At 52.1% G+C, this 15,424-nt stretch overlaps 1 protein-coding gene and 1 long non-coding RNA gene across 2 annotated transcripts; one reads left to right on the top strand and one right to left on the bottom strand.

Moving 5' to 3' along the window:
- The first annotated feature begins 2,617 nt into the window (after positions 1-2,617).
- LOC124502395 (keratin, type II cytoskeletal 1b-like) lies at positions 2,618-13,678 on the top strand. Its single transcript, XM_047067027.1, has 9 exons — positions 2,618-3,163; positions 7,037-7,251; positions 8,367-8,427; positions 8,954-9,049; positions 10,008-10,172; positions 11,923-12,048; positions 12,167-12,387; positions 12,796-12,830; positions 13,307-13,678. The coding sequence occupies exons 1-9, from the start codon at positions 2,618-2,620 to the stop codon at positions 13,591-13,593; spliced, it is 1,752 nt and encodes a 583-aa protein (XP_046922983.1). The 3' UTR covers positions 13,594-13,678.
- On the bottom strand, positions 10,892-13,190 carry LOC124502396 (uncharacterized). The gene is made up of 3 exons (XR_006959901.1): positions 12,683-13,190; positions 12,359-12,473; positions 10,892-12,015 (listed from the first exon to the last, which is right to left on the bottom strand). It is a non-coding gene; the product is annotated as an uncharacterized LOC124502396 (long non-coding RNA).
- Positions 13,679-15,424: the final 1,746 nt, after the last annotated feature.

Genomic DNA, 15,424 nt, shown 5'->3' with positions numbered 1-15,424 from the left:
TTGAGAAAGAGAGACAGAGTGCAAGTGGGGGAGAGGCAGAGAGAGAGGGAGACACAGAATCCGAAGTAGGCTCCAGGCTCCGAGCTGTCAGCACAGAGCCCGACGTGGGGCTTGAACTCATGAACCTCGAGATCTTGACCTGAGCTGAAGTCGGACGCTTAACAGACTGAGCCACCCAGGCGCCCCTCAGCCCCATCTTTTGCAAAAATGTTTACTTTTTGCTTAAATACGGAAGAAAAGGACATTTGAAATAGGAGGGAAAAAAATCCTCCCACAATCCTTAATAAATTGATTCCCTTTCTTTTCTGCTTTTTTTTTTTTTTTTTACGTTTATTTATTTTTGGGACAGAGAGAGACAGAGCATGAACGGGGGAGGGGCAGAGAGAGAGGGAGACACAGAATCGGAAACAGGCTCCAGGCTCTGAGCCATCAGCCCAGAGCCCGACGCGGGGCTCGAACTCACGGACCGCGAGATCGTGACCTGGCTGAAGTCGGACGCTTAACCGACTGCGCCACCCAGGCGCCCCTTTTTCTGCTTTTTAAGTCTGCCTTCTGTGCATTTTTAATTTCTGTGAGTTCATAGCATGTGTATTAGCTTTCTTCACTTAACATCATATCATAAGCTTTCCCAACAATCTGCAACACTGTGTCCATGATGATAAGTTACCAGTTAGCTGTTTTTCTGGGTTATTTCCCCCACATTTATTATTATTATTATTATTATTACTAAAGCCACCATCTATGTCCAGAGGGCAAGTACACATTTTTGGCGGCTGATGCTAATGCTTGTTGTATGAGCTGTACTCTGTGTCGGCTGGTAGTGCTTTACAGAATATGGGGCCATACACCAGTGCTGGGCCACGGGCACTTTGTTACTGCTTTGAGAAGAGATAAATACAGAATTTGAGAATAACCACTTAGGAACGTACATTTTCCCCCCTTTTAACAGTAGAACAATTTTATGTCTATTGATTCCAAAAATAAAAATTGGGGCTTGTGGCGTGCCTGGGTGGTTCAGTCAGTTGAGCATCCGACTCTTGATTTCAGCTCAGGTCATCATGGTCTTGTCATTGTGGGACCAAGCCCCTTGATGGGTGGGGTGAGGAGCCTGCTTGGGATTCTCTCTCTCCCTTTCCTTCTGCCCCTTCCCCCGGCTTGCACACACACACACACACACACACTCTCTCTCTCTCTCTCTTTCTCTCTCTCAAAAAAGAAAAATTGGGCTTGTATTTTGTATATCTTTTTTTTTAATTTTTTTTTAACATTTATTTATTTTTGAGACAGAGAGAGAGCATGAACAGGGGAGGGTCAGAGAAAGAGGGAGACACACAGAATCTGAAACAGGCTCCAGGCTCTGAGCTGTCAGCACAGAGCCTGATGCGGGGCTCGAACCCACGGACTGCGAGATCATGACCTGAGCCGAAGTCGGATGCTCAACTGACTGGGCCACCCAGGCGCCCCTAAGAAATGGTATTTTGTATATCTTTAAAAAAAATCTCCTTTTAAAAAAATGTTTGTGTATTTTGAGTGGGGGAGGGGCAGGGAAAGAGAGAGGGAGAGTCAGAATCCCAAGCAGGTTCCTCACTGTCAGCACAGAGCCTGACATGGGGCTCGATCTCACGAACCGTGAAATGACCTGAGCTGAAATCAAGAGTCAGATGCTTAACCGACTGAGCCATCCAGGCGCTCCAAAAAAAATTTCTCTTGAGGGGAAATTTATTTTTATTTTATTTTACCAAAGCATTGGTCTGCAATACGTTGGAAATAAAAAAAAAGAGAGATTTCAGGATGGTTTGCCTTTTGGTCTAGAAGAGCAGGTTAGGTTCTGGTAGGTGCTGACAGCATCTGCAACCACATATACCTTGAGCACTACAGGACCTCATCTGCTTTGTGGCGGAGGAGACTGAGACCCATAGAGCAGCACACGACACACCCAGCAAGATGTGAACAGCCTTGGGCAGAGTGCCCCGGCTTTCACTTACACTCAATGACCACAGTACCATGTTTTCATGTGATTAAAATTTGGGGTGTGCACGGTGGTGATAACAGTGGGGAGCAGAAGCAGGGTGAAGGGAGGTCAGAACAACTCTTTCATCCCAACCAGGGTAATGCTATGGGAGCAGATGTCTCCACCCTTGTCCCCGCTGTGGTTGCAAGGCAGCTAGACAACCCCTTGCTTTGTCCCAGATCTCCTGGTCACACCCTAAGACAAACAGCTCAATGGTGGGAGTTTCTTAGGAAGATATCAGCTACTGATTTGGGGGGAAAGTGTATAGGAGTTTCCAGCAACTCGATCCTGAGAGATTATTTTGCACTCTGATCTCAAAATGGCAAGAGATGAATGATAAATGATCAATTCAGGCAAGTTTATCTACAGTGCAATTTCTGCAACTCATAGGTGTGAGGTTTTAAACAGATGTTGTTGGCAGGCAAACTAAACATAAATATTCCCCTCCCAGGACTCGCAAGGTGCCCAGCCCAGCCAATGCACATATATATAGGGACTGAGCCAGATGGCTTGTCAAAGGAGGTCATAGCTCCTTCCCTCCCGGGTCTCTGCCTCCTTCCAGCTGGGCCTTCTCTTCTGGTTGCTTCTCTTGATGCTCTAGTGACCATGAGCCGCCAATTTAGCTCTCGGTCAGCATTTAGCTCCAGGAGCAGGCGGTTTTACAACATTAGCTCTTCCGCGGGCTCTGGTGGTGGGAGTCGGGCTGTGGGGTCTGTGTGTCAGGCCCGAGGCAGGTGTGGTGGTGGAGGGTATGGGGGCCACGCCAGGGGGTTTGGTTCTAGGAGCCTCTACAATCTGGGAGGCAGCAAAAGCATCTCCATTAGCCTAGTGGGGAGAAGTGCCAGTGGTTTCTGCCAGGGTGGGGGAGTGGGAGGGGGACTTGGAGGGGGCAGAAGCTTTGGGGGCGGTGGCTTCGGAGGTGGTGGCTTTGGAGGTGGTGGCTATGGAGGAGGTGCTTTTGGGGGTAGCAGTTTTGGGCTTGGGGGCTTTGGTCCTTCCTGTCCCCCAGGGGGCATCCAAGAGGTGACTATTAACCAGAGCCTCCTGCAGCCACTTCACTTGGAGGTGGACCCTGAAATTCAGAAAGTCAAGACCCGGGAGCGGGAGCAGATCATGGCCCTCAACAACAAGTTTGCCTCCTTCATCGACAAGGTGAGTACCTCAGGGGCAGGCGGGTCTCCGGTCCCTGATCAAGTAACTGAGAGGGCCTTGTGCCCTGTCGCCTCTTACCACCTTGTGCTGTCTCAGTTCGGTGGTGACAATCACTTCCAGAAGTGTATGTGCTGAGACCTTAAGAAAGGAAAGCATTTACCTCACTAGGCCTCAGTTTGACTTATTGAAGCAATTTATTTTTATTTTTTCCTTTTGATGGGAAAGCAGGTAAGAAGTGTGAAAATACCCACAGACAAAATACGTGGTATAGTAACTTCAGTGTTGTTCATCGTTATTCACTTTCCATCCACCTGCTCATCCGTCCATGCATCCATCCATCCATCCACCCACTCACCGATTCATCCATTCATCCCACAAACATTTACTAAGCCTCTACTATATGTCAGATACAGTGCCAGGTGCTACAGGGTGACTAGAACATGGGTCCTGTCCTCAAGGAGCCATTCACAGCCTAGGTGAATGCCCTGGGGAGGGGGTATCACTGGGGATTAAAGTGATAGCATACTAAGTAGGATTCGGTCAGAGTTCCTTGTTTTAGCTCATCTAAGGCCAAGAATGAGCCAGATGGAGCCATTGAAGTTCCTCTCCCTAGTTCCCTAATTAAACCTCAGAGTGGAGCTAGTCCAGACCCAAAGCAGCAAGCAGAAGCTGGTAGAAGGTCTATGGTGAAGATCTTCCTCCAGCATTTCCTTGTGTCCACAGGTGGAGGCACAGCAGCCACTGGAGGCTCCCTCAGAACGTTCTTTGCTCCTGGGGATGTAGTGGGAAGAACCCTAGGGCACAAAGGCCCCTGGATGCTCAGTGACGTTCCCTTAGTCCCAGAGGAATTCAGTGTTGAGGCCAGAGCCTGACCTGTGGTCTGAATGTAGAGTAATCATGGCCAAAGTCTACCATTGTGCTGTACGCCCAGCCTCTGATATCTGGGCAAATGCTGGGGACAGGATGGAGTGTGTGAGCTGAGGGAAGAAGGGTAAGAGAGGTGAGGCCCAAAGATGGCCACACAGGAGTTCAACAGAGCAAAGTGCTTCTGGCTACTTCTGATCACCGTGGACGGGAAATTTGACTGCATAGCACCACACCTCAGGCATGGGCAGGGACTGGGAGGGCTTGGCTGGAGCAAGGAAGCAACAGGTGAAGGAGACACCACTGGAGATCAAGACTAGGACAAAGGAGGAGCAGGGAGAGAGAGGGCTGGAGGTCAATGAAATGGCCATGGGCTATTGGCAACTGATACCCTAGGACTCATTTGATTGTGGTTCCTGCCACTAAGATGACATTTGTTTCATTTTATGGCATGGGGCTGTGGGCAGAGGCCAAGTTGCAGGAGACCGTGGCAACCTATCCTTCCTTACGGGCATGGCTTGTCATGACCATGAGGAAAGAGCCCTCATCCAGGAGGGCTCTGGCTTGGCTGAAAGGGAGAAGGATCCTACTGCAGTGGATTCTGACTCCAGTTTCTGATCTGGTCTTTTTTGCTCTCACCCTTAATCCTATTTGGCCCATTCTCAGAACCACAGGAGAGCCATCTTTTAAAAACATCACATCATGGGTCACCTGGGTGGCTCAGCGGGTTAAGCATCTGACTTCAGCTCAGGTCATGGTCTCACAGTTCGTGGGTTATGAGCCCCGCATCGGGCTCTCTGTTGACAGCATGGAGCCCACTTCAGATCCTCTGTCTCCCTCTCTCTCTGCCCCTCCCCTGCTCGCACTCTTTCTCTCTCTTTCTCAAAAACAATAAACATTAAAAAAACCCCATCACATCACTTCTCTGTTTGAATCCTCCACTGGATGTTTGTCTCATTTGGAATAAAAGCCAAGCTCCTACAAGGCCCTATGTGGCCTGGCCCTCCAACCCACAGCTGCTGCTAACCCCTGGCTTGCATTTGTGAGAATGAACAGGAGTCAAGCTGCAAGTGTTAGTGAACAGAATGAGGGCTGGAGCTTTGCTCCCCAGGGTACACGCTCATTGTCTGCAGTGACCCTACGCTCTCTCCCTGCCTCCTTTCCTGTTTCTCTCTTGCCTTCCAGCACACGATTTCATTTTTGCATCCTCCAGCACCGCAAGCCTGCCTCAGGGCCTTTGCTCTCACCATTCCTTCTGCTTTGAACTCTTGCTTCCCGGGAGTGGTCTGGCCTCCTCCCTCATCTCTGTCAGGTCTTTTCTCAGATGCCACTATCTTAGCGAGGTTTCCCTGATCCCCCCCACCCCCCCTTTTAATGTTTATTTATTTATTTTGAGAGAGAGGGAGGGAGAGAACACCAGTGTGAGTGGGGGAGGGGCAGAGAGAGAGAGAGAGAGAGGGAGAGAGAGAATCTCAAGCAGAACTACATTCAGGGTGGGGCTTGATCTCATGACTATGAGATCATGACCTGAGCTGAAATCAAGAGTCGGACACCCGACCAACCTAGCCGCCTGGGGCCCCTGATCTCCCTTTTTGAAGTAGCCCCTTCATACTAGCATCTTTATCCAACATCCCTGTGTTACTTTTCTCCATTGCGCCTCAGGCCATTTGACACACTATATAGTTCACATGACTCTGAGTATAGACTGTCCACCCTGGCATAGAGGATTCAAGCTCAGATGAACAAAGCCAGGATGGTATTCCCATGGGAAGAGATGGACCTCACTCCTTTCCTTCCCGAGGTCCCCTTTCCTTGTCATTGATTCCACAACAGACTTTGTCTCCATTTCCACTCTGGGAGGGCCCAAGCCTGACACCTGAATGGCTGACTTGTATTTCAACCTGTATTTTTTTGAGTAATTATCATGTGCCAGGGACTCTTCTGGGTGTTGGAGATTCAATTATAAACAAAACAAAGTCCCTGCCTTCCAGGAGTTTCCATTCTATTCAGAGAGACAGCTGTCCACACTCAGAGGTAATTCCAAATTCCTTAGCATTTCATTAGTCCATGACACTTATGAGCTGTCTTCCCTGTGTTGGGTACTGTGTATTCATGGGTCTGATTGCCTTGTGTCCATAGGATATTAAGGCGGACATGGGCCTGCCTTCCTGAGGCTCCCCCCAGCAGGGGAGGGATGTGCTCAAACAGCACCAGGTGATGACAAATCACGATGGATGTTAAGGGGAAGGAAGGGTGGGCTATGAAGGCAAGACCCCAGGGAGATGCTACCTTCATTGAGTTCAGAAGGGTACATGGGAGTTAGCCAGGCAAAGAGTTGGGGAGAGCTGGGCTGCCGGAGGCAGTGAGAGGTCCCTGTGGCTGGAGTGTCACGAGCAGGAGGGACAGGGCCATGACAGGCCAAGGGGGTATGCTTTTTCCAGCAAGTTCAGCTTAGCATGATGCTAAGTTTCATCTGTGCTGATGGGACACAACCCAGGAGGGTTTGTGTGGCAGGCGGGGGGGGGGGGGGACTGGGAAAAAATCACAACAGCTCTCAGTGATTTTTCAAATGATTAAATCCCATTAAAACTGCCTGGCACTCCCTGCAGCCCGTGCAGGTTGGGTGGCACGGTTTCTTTTGCTGGTGTGCTCCCGAGGTACCGTGTGCGTGGGGGGAGAGGATGCTACAGCTCTGTTTGATGGGGAGATTCCTCAAGGGCCCATGAGACTGTTTCCTTTCAGTCCCCACAATACTGAGCACAGGGCTGAGACCCCGTGTCCGACTGATTTCTCCGCCTCCCGGCAGAGCCGCTGTGGAGCAAACTAGGCCAGGCAGCTGGCATTTCCCACGGGGGTGTTTCCAGCTGAGACAACTTGTGTGAGCTCCTTGCCTTTCTCTAGAGGGGCCGTCTTGATTCTCCGAGCCCTGGATACGCTGTGCGGTTGCCCATCTTCCTACCCGTGGGGGTGCTTCTGCCTGGTGTGAACTTGGACGTCTCTTGCTCTTAGGTGCGATTCCTGGAGCAGCAGAATCAGGTGCTACAAACCAAATGGGAGCTGCTGCAACAGGTGAACACCTCTACTCGGACCAATAACCTGGAGCCCGTCTTGGAGAGCTACATCGGCGAGCTACAGAGGCAGGTGGATTTTCTCAATGCCGAGCAGATGCGCCAGAACTCAGAAATCAGGAGTATGCAGGACATCGTGGAGGACTACAAGAGCAAGTGAGACCCCAGGCAGGCCGAGGGGGTCAGGGAGAAGCATGGCAGGGAACTGGTTCAGGGGCAAGACGTTCTTAACATTGGTGTTCATGTGCGAGGGGTGGACCGGGGTCCTCAGGTACAGAGGGCACCATCTTGCTTATGGCAGCTCTGGTAGGATGGTCCTGCCAGGCAGCTCTCAATTGTGTTGGGTGAGGAGGGGCAGACTCTCCTCGTGGTGCTAGACCCCGAGGAGCCAAGTTCCAGTGGGTTTGCCCTTTCTGAGCTGCTTACAAGCCTGTCTTTCTAAGCCTTTAGTTTTCGCCTTCGTAAAGTAGGGATGGTAAGCCCTCTTCCTGTTGGGTTGCCGTGACAGGTGCGTCTGGGCTCTCCGACTCTGGTGTGTGGCAGGCTGGTTGAGGAGGCTGGAATGCGGCGGGGTGTTTGCGTTTCTAGTGTGCTCCCACGTGATGCTGGTGCTGGTGGACTGGGGACCACACTTTGAGAACCACTTGTGTAGATGACATTATGCTTAACAAATTCCTAGACTGCGTCTGCACATATAAGCACTAGCTATTATTCATCGTAACGGTGGGGACGTGTCTGATTCCAGATCAGCGGCTTCTGTGTCATGCAGACAGCACAGTGTCCTCGCCCTCCCCATGCTCGGGGTGCGGGGTGCTACTCTTGACATCATCCTGGCATGCCGATCAGAGAGTCAAGAGTGTGTGTGACTCAAAAAGGGAAAGATAAAACTCAGCCTCAAGGTGTGTGTGTGGGGAGGGGGCAAAAATGTAGGTGACAGTTTTTCTCTTTAAAATAATTTAGTAAACATATTTATGTTCTCAACTGCAAAAAAAAATGAGTGTGACAAATTTACAAAAGAGAAACTGAACTTCTGGGAGTGTTCTGTGTGGCTCTGCACTTTCCACGTTGGGTTGTTGTTCCTTTCATTGACCTGGAAGGCCAGGAGCTGGCTCTGGCTGCTTGTCAGTGAGAGTGGCAGGCCCCAGAGGGGCGAGCCTAAGTCCAGGACAGTAAAAGTTTGGGAAATTCCAAGCCTCCTGCGGTGAGGAGAAATCTCAAGGAGTCAAGGTCAGCCTCTGCAGACTGTCTATGGTTCTTACCTCCCCCCGCAGATATGAGGAAGAAATCAACCGGAGGACCAGTACTGAGAATGATTTTGTCGTCTTGAAGAAGGTGAGGGATGGGAGTGGTCCAAGGGGGGGGGGTTGTGGGCCCCGGGGGCTGAGCAGAGTGAAGAAATCTTGTGGGATGCTGTGTGACCAAGGGGTGGACAGGGTGACCACTGCAGACAGCTCGTTGAGGGTGTGGCCTGAATGCCAAGCCTTTGCACTAAAGGCTTAAGTCTGCAAAGTGATGTTGGTAGGAATCTTGAGGCCTCTTTGAGTGTTTATCTGTCCACAGTCCTGAAAGTGAGGTTCAATCAACTGACCCCTTTTGAGTGCCAGTTACGTGCAGCCTTGGGACCTGAGGAGGGCCTGGGGTGCTGTGTGTGGCTGACTAGGATGAGGGCCTTGGTGGCACATTTCCTTCTGGCCAGGAAGCCAGGGTTTTTGCAGATCCCTCACTGGAGCGAGGTGTGGAAATTTGCAGGCAAGGAAATGAACCCAGAGATGCTTTGCCCCTTGTCTGGGTCACCCAGTGAGCTGGTGGCAGGCAACACCTGGGCAATAAAGTCAGACTATCTTTGCTTGCTGTTCAGGACGTGGATGCTTCTTACATGGGCAAGGTGGACCTACAGTCCAAGGCGGATGCTCTGTTTGGGGAGGTCAATTTCCTGAAATATTTCTTTGAGATGGTGAGTTCAGTCCTCACGAGAAAGCCTTTTCTTTCCTCACATCTCACAGGGGGTGTGGGCTGTTAGAGGGGGAGGCCTGAAATCCAACATGACCCACTTAGGGATTCCTCTCCCCAGTCACCTCAACTCTGTGCGATGGGAGTTAGCCTCCCAAGCCCCAGTGCTTAGATTCCTGGGTGGGGGTGCTGGAGGTGGGAGGCAGGGAGAGTCCCGAGAGAGGAAATGGAGCAGCCCTTGATTCTACCCGGAAATGAGGTTAATACCTGGGACATACAGGGGCAAAGTCGGCCAGAAAGCATCAGTGCTGGGAAGCCAACAGGGCTACTGGGAATTCTGTAGGAGAGGACAGTGTGGATCCTAAAAGGAAAAAAGACGACACCTGCAGGGGTGAGGGATAATATGCTCCTGCCACCTCTGGCCCAGTGGTGGCTCATGGCTAAGTTGTGGGCACCTGCCCTGTCTTGGGTCTCTCCATTCTGCAGATGAGAAAGCTGAGGGGCCAAGAGACTCAATCTCTAGCTCAGTGACTCAGCTGGTTGCTGGTAGAGCCCAGGCTCCCAAGTGAGTGAGTGGGTTACACAAGTGGAGTCCTTTCTACTGCCTCTGAGAGCTCATGTAGTTTTTAGGGAGCAAGTCTGCCCATCAGAGGGCCCAATCCAAGATGGCAGCCAAGCCGAGTTAGGTGGGAGAGAGGGCACAGGAGAGGGAGGATGGGCAGGCGGTGCATATAGGGGCTCTGAGTTTAGGCTCCTTTCTTTTCCCCAGGGCTAGGTCTGGGGACCATTACCTTTAGTTAAGTCACCTCTCAGTGCACAACAACCATTCACAGAGCTTTCTCCAAGACTCCCATCTGGCCCAGGCTTCTGGCTTCCCCAGAGAGGCTTGAGGGGACAGTAGAGGGAAACTGAGGCCCTGGGAGGAGAGTGGAAAGAGTCAGCCTGTGGTCCATGCCTCGCAGGAGCTGTCCCAGATGCAGACACACATCAGTGACACCAATGTCATCTTGTCTATGGACAACAACCGCTCCCTGGATCTGGACAGCATCATTGACGCAGTGCGGGCCCAGTATGAGCTGATCGCACAGAAGAGCAAGGACGAGGCCGAGGCGCTGTACCAGACCAAGGTGAGCATGCTGCTTCCCTCCCCCCAGACTTGGAACTCAAACCAAACATATCCCCCTGAACTTGTATCGTCTTTCTCTTACTTCGGAGGTAATAGATGCATATGTATATGTATCTATATACATTTTATACACATATATACAATTTCATTTACTCCTTACAACAACCCTGTGAGGTAAGGATTTGATTATCCCTAGTTTGAAGATAATAGAGTCTGAGATCTCCTACTTTCCCTTGGGTCTGATGGGTGGTAAGTGGCGAAGGCAGAGTGTAAATGTAGGTGTCCTGTCTACAAACCCATGCCCTAAAGCACTGTAATGTTTTTATTCTTATTTTTTCATAATGATATCTTCAAAAAGATTTTCTTTAACATTTATTTATTTTTGAGAGAGAGAGAGAGAGAGAGAGAGAGAGAGCGCGCACACACACACACACACACACACGCACGCACAAGTGGGGGAGGGGCAGAGAGAGAGGGAGACACAGAATCCAAAGCAGGCTCCAGGCTCAGGGCTGTCAACACAGAGCCTGACGAGGGGCTTGAACTCACAGACCACAAGATTGTGACTTGAGCTGAAGTTGGACGCTTAACCGACTGAGCCACCCGGGTGCCTCTCTCTTTTTTTTTTTTTTTGAGAGTAAAGGAGAGAGAATCTTAAGCAGGCTCCCAGGCTCAGCACAGAGCCTGATGCAGGACTCAATCTCACGATCATGAGCCAAAATCAAGAGTTGGATGCTTAACCAACTGAGCCACTCAGGTGCCCCCATAATGACATCTTCTAAGCTATAGTTTTGCACTTTTCTCTTTCACTTATTATTTATGAATTCCGTTCTGTGTCATTAAATATTCTACATCATTTTTAATAGCAGCGTGGTATTCCGTGGTAAGAATATGCCCTCATCAAATAAACATCTTTGTGGCCACGTCTTTGGGCACATCTTTGATCACTTCTTTAATACGGACCTTTTTGGAGGATGAAGATTGTAGTTAAGGGTCAAAGGCCACTCGCTACATTTTAAACTCCTGGCACTTGAGATCTGCCTTCTTGACTCCAATCCTGGTGGGCCTGTGACCCACTGTCTTGCAGACAAGTAGTTCTGAGTGGCACACATGTCAGCACCAGACTGGGGAGGGAGATGGTCAACAGTGACAGCATCGGAATTCAGAGAGTCCCCTGTGCCTACCCTCCCCCTTGCTTCCTCCAGAGCCCTGCCTCTGGGTTCCTACTGATGGGGCCACGGAGACACAGAAATGAGATAGGGAGGAGAATGGGAATAAACAAGGAACATGCTGAGGGCCTCTGAGGTAATGGGGTCCTGGCTGCTAGGGAAATCATCCTGGAAAAGGGTAGGAGGAATATGATGTGTTGGCAAAAGGGAAGGGGTCCCAGTGTGGGGAAGGGCCAATGGTAAGGCTTAGGCGAGGGGAAAGGGGGTGAAAAAGTGTATCCAGGAGCAGATTTATCTGTGCGGGATGTGAGTCTGGCCCAGAGACTGGTGAGAAGGAGGGCGGCTTGAACAAGATTGTGTGTGTGTGTGTGTGTGTGTGTGTGAGACGTCACAGCTCAGGTGAGGGAGCTATAGCACAGGAGTGGGTGTATGGGGGTATCACCCCTCTGGTGGCAGGCGGGGGTGGGGGCGTACTCTGGGAACTGTCCTGGGGAGAGTAGTTTGGGGCAGGGTCTGGGAAGGCAGACTCACGCCGTCTTGGAGGGCGTCCTGGCTGACTATGACACTGCCCCTGACCCTCAGTACCAGGAGCTCCAGATCTCCGCGGGCAGGCACGGAGACGAGCTGAAGAGCAGCAAGATGGAGATTGCTGAGCTGAACCGAACCATCCAGCGGCTGCAAGCAGAGATCAGCAACATCAAGAAGCAGGTGAGAAGGAGGCTCAGGGCAGGCTGAGCAGACGTGCCTGCTGCCTCCCACAAGGCCCTGGCAGAAGGGGCTCCTGAAACTTCAACCCCCGCCCTGGTGACCGTCGTCTCCTGAGCAGATCGACCAGATGCACGTGGCCATTTCGGATGCCGAGGAGAGAGGAGAGCAGGCCCTTCAGGACGCGCAGCAGAAGCTCCAAGGCATGGAGGCCGCCCTGCAGCAGGCCAAGGAGGAGCTGGCCCGGCTGCTACGGGACTACCAGGCGCTGCTGGGGGCCAAGCTGTCCCTGGATGTGGAGATCGCCACCTACCGGAAGCTGCTGGAGGGCGAGGAGAGCAGGTGGGCCATGCTTCTGGGGACAAGTGCGGGCTGCACCCCTGGAGCAGTGGGAGGAAGACCCCAGCTTCTCTGGGAAGACCGGAACCCTGGGCCGAGCAGAAACATTCAAGTCAGAAGCAGAGGATGTGTGAGTCGGCAGGGTCATTGCCATCATTCCCCTGCCTCCAAGCAGAATGCCCCTCTACCCCAATCTAAGCCATTGCAGCCAATGTGAAATGCCTCCAAGAAACTGCTTAACCCCCCCCCTTCCCCCCCCCAGCCCCATACTCCCGACCGCCTGGGCCTGCGCGCCCACCTTTCCCCAAAGCCTGGGGACAGCTGTCACTTCGCGTGGGTGTCTCTGCTCCTGATGTCTGCGGGCTGTGACCCGCCTTCCGTCGGGCTGATGTTTGTGCTTTGGTTTTGCAGGATGTCAGGGGAGCTGCAGAGCCACGTCAGCATCTGTGAGTAGCAGAGCCCAGGCCCCTGAGGGCCGGGTGGAGCCGGGTGGGGGGAGGGCCCCGGAGGGCTGAGCTGCAGGCACTGGTGAGGTTTCAGCCTTGTGGTTTCGGGTTCTGCGCGGCGGGAGTGAGCAGACAAGCTGCAGGGCCTGGGGAACTTCGCTGAAATAAGCGGTTATGGTTCTAGCCCTTATTCATTTCAGTTTTTATGATACAATCATCCGTAGCCGCTTGGAACCCTTTAAGGTATAGCGATGATGAAAACGGGTCCGGACGTCACTCTGTCCTGGGAGGGATACTTGAAAAAACGGGAAGCCTTTCATCCGATGTATCGTTTTGCAAGTCAGATGCTGCCAGCAATTACGGATGTCCCAGGGCGGTGCGGGCGGTGCAGGCTGGTGCCCGCAGGTAGCCCCCTCCCCCACCCCCAGCCCCAGTCCTTCTGACCCCTGTTCCTTTGGGCTGCCCTCTCCCCACAGCGGTGCACAGCAGCCAGACTACCGTCAGCGGCGGCGGAGGCGGCGGTGGCCGAGGCTCTGGAGCTTACGGCGGTGGCTACAGTGGCGGCAGCTCCCTCAGAGGCAGCGGCTACAGCGGGGGCTCCCGAGGGGGCGGTGGAGGTGGTTATTCGGGCGGCAGCAGCGGGAGCTATGGAGGAAGCAGCAGGGGCAGCAGCAAGTACGGAGGCAGAGGCGGCGGGGGCTCCTCCCGCGTGCAGATCATCCAAACCTCCACCAACACCTCCCACAGGCGAATCCTGGAGTAGAGGGAAGGCTCACACGCCCCGCAGCGGCAGGGCTCTCGCCTATCCCCTCCCCCCACGCCCTTCCTGAACCCCTCTCACCTTTTTCTTAGGGGTCGCAGCAGTTTTGCCAATACGTTCGTTCCACTCTAGCTGGGGAAGCAGGTGGATAGTGGGTCACCCCCAATAGCAGATCTATCTTCGGAGAGTGCTGGCTGGCAGGCGGCAGAGTCACAGCCAGGCACACTCAACTCAGACTCCACTCAGCTGGCCCTGCTCCTGCCCCTGGGGACACCCAAGGGCCCCAGTTTAGAGATGGAGGAAAAAGAGCCTCGAAGTGTATCTACGAAGCGGATAATAGAGAGTTAATGTCAAGGACCCCAGGTATTCACTCCCAGGCTCCCTTTCCTGCACCTGGGCTGCTCTGAGAGCAATAATCCACCCCTTAGGGGACCCACAGAATGAGGCCTCCGGGCGAGTAGCTTGGCAAGGGGAACCTCTGTGTCTGGGGCCCGTTACTGCCTGTTGGTCTGTTAGCCTCATACTTTCATTTTCTCCATCCCTGGAGAGTGTGGGTTTGCGGTCCTCATCAGATGCCTGCAAGTGATGTCTGATCTTGATTCTGAATCTCTGTCTTAAGAAGCATTATCTTCTGGGTGAACAGCCCAAGGTGGGAGTATTTCAGAGGGCATTCGTCCTTGTCCCTGGGAAGGACTAATGATCCTTAAATGGAGGAGTCGATGGACAACAACCCAGTTCTGTCCTGTCTTGCCCTTCTGAAAGCTCCATTCTTTGGGAGCCTGGCCCTCCCTCAACTCTGCTCCATAATGGCCCTCCTGAGAATTGTCTAGGAGGCTGTGTCCAGGCCCTGGAGAGTTTGAGGGTCAGACATGGGTCTTGGGAGGGTTCAGTCCTGAACCAGTTTGGAAGCTGCCTGTTATTTATAAGGAAGCTTAGTGCCCTCTCCCAGGTCCCAAAGTCCCTTCTGCCTCCTGTTCTCTGTGACTGAGCACTTTGTGAGAATCCGATGCTTGAAATGTGCCGCAGGGGACAGGAAGGGGAAACTATCGGCCACCTAGTGGGCCTTGAGAGGGGGAAGGTGGCTTTACTTCTGGAGTCACCTGCACTTGTTTGTTGAGTGTCCTAATACAACCTCCAAGTCCATGATTCTCTTGGGGCATCTGATGGGCTCAGCGTGGGTCCCTTGGGGAGTGCTCTGACTTTATCATTTCCTGGTTGAAGCTTGTACCTTGAAGGGCTTGACATTTTTGGTGTTTCTACAATAAAATTTTCTGTGATCTCAAACTGCTGTTTGGTCAGGGATGAGTTATTTCCTTTTAAATTTCTGTAGGCCTCTGAAATTATTCGTATTTGGGAAGTAAGGTTTATTATTTTTATTCTTTTTTATTGCATGAGTCATACATGGCCTAAAAAAACCTTGCAGACATAATCTTATTAGTCCTGAAAGCAGCCAATCATTCCAAAGTCAGTCACACATCTGTTCAGCAAGACTTTATGTAGCTCCTACTGTGTGTGGGCAGTGGTCTAGGCACGGGGAATGCAATGTGGAATGAACACATTTCTGAATCTTAAGGCACTCACAACCCAAATGATAGATTATAAGGGGAGGGGAACGTCCAGAGGGAGGAGAAATTCAAAGGAAGTGTCCCTGTGGACCTTGTAGCCTGGGGGTGGAAACAAGGCCTATCCTGTGGACACAGGCAGACGCTCCATTGTAGGCACAGTGGTACCTGCAGCAGGTGCCAATGCTGGGGAAGGGAAGCGTGGCCCCAAAGCTTGGCCCTCCTAGAGGGCTGGCAAGAGGAACAGGACTGGGGAACAGAGTGGAAGTAGA

The sequence above is a fragment of the Lynx rufus genome, unplaced genomic scaffold (genome assembly GCF_022079265.1).
Source record: "Lynx rufus isolate CCGP_SWC_20201006 ecotype Redwood Valley unplaced genomic scaffold, mLynRuf1.p SCAF_7, whole genome shotgun sequence".
Lineage (NCBI taxonomy): Eukaryota > Metazoa > Chordata > Mammalia > Carnivora > Felidae > Lynx > Lynx rufus.
This window is presented reverse-complemented; position numbering and strand designations above follow the sequence as displayed.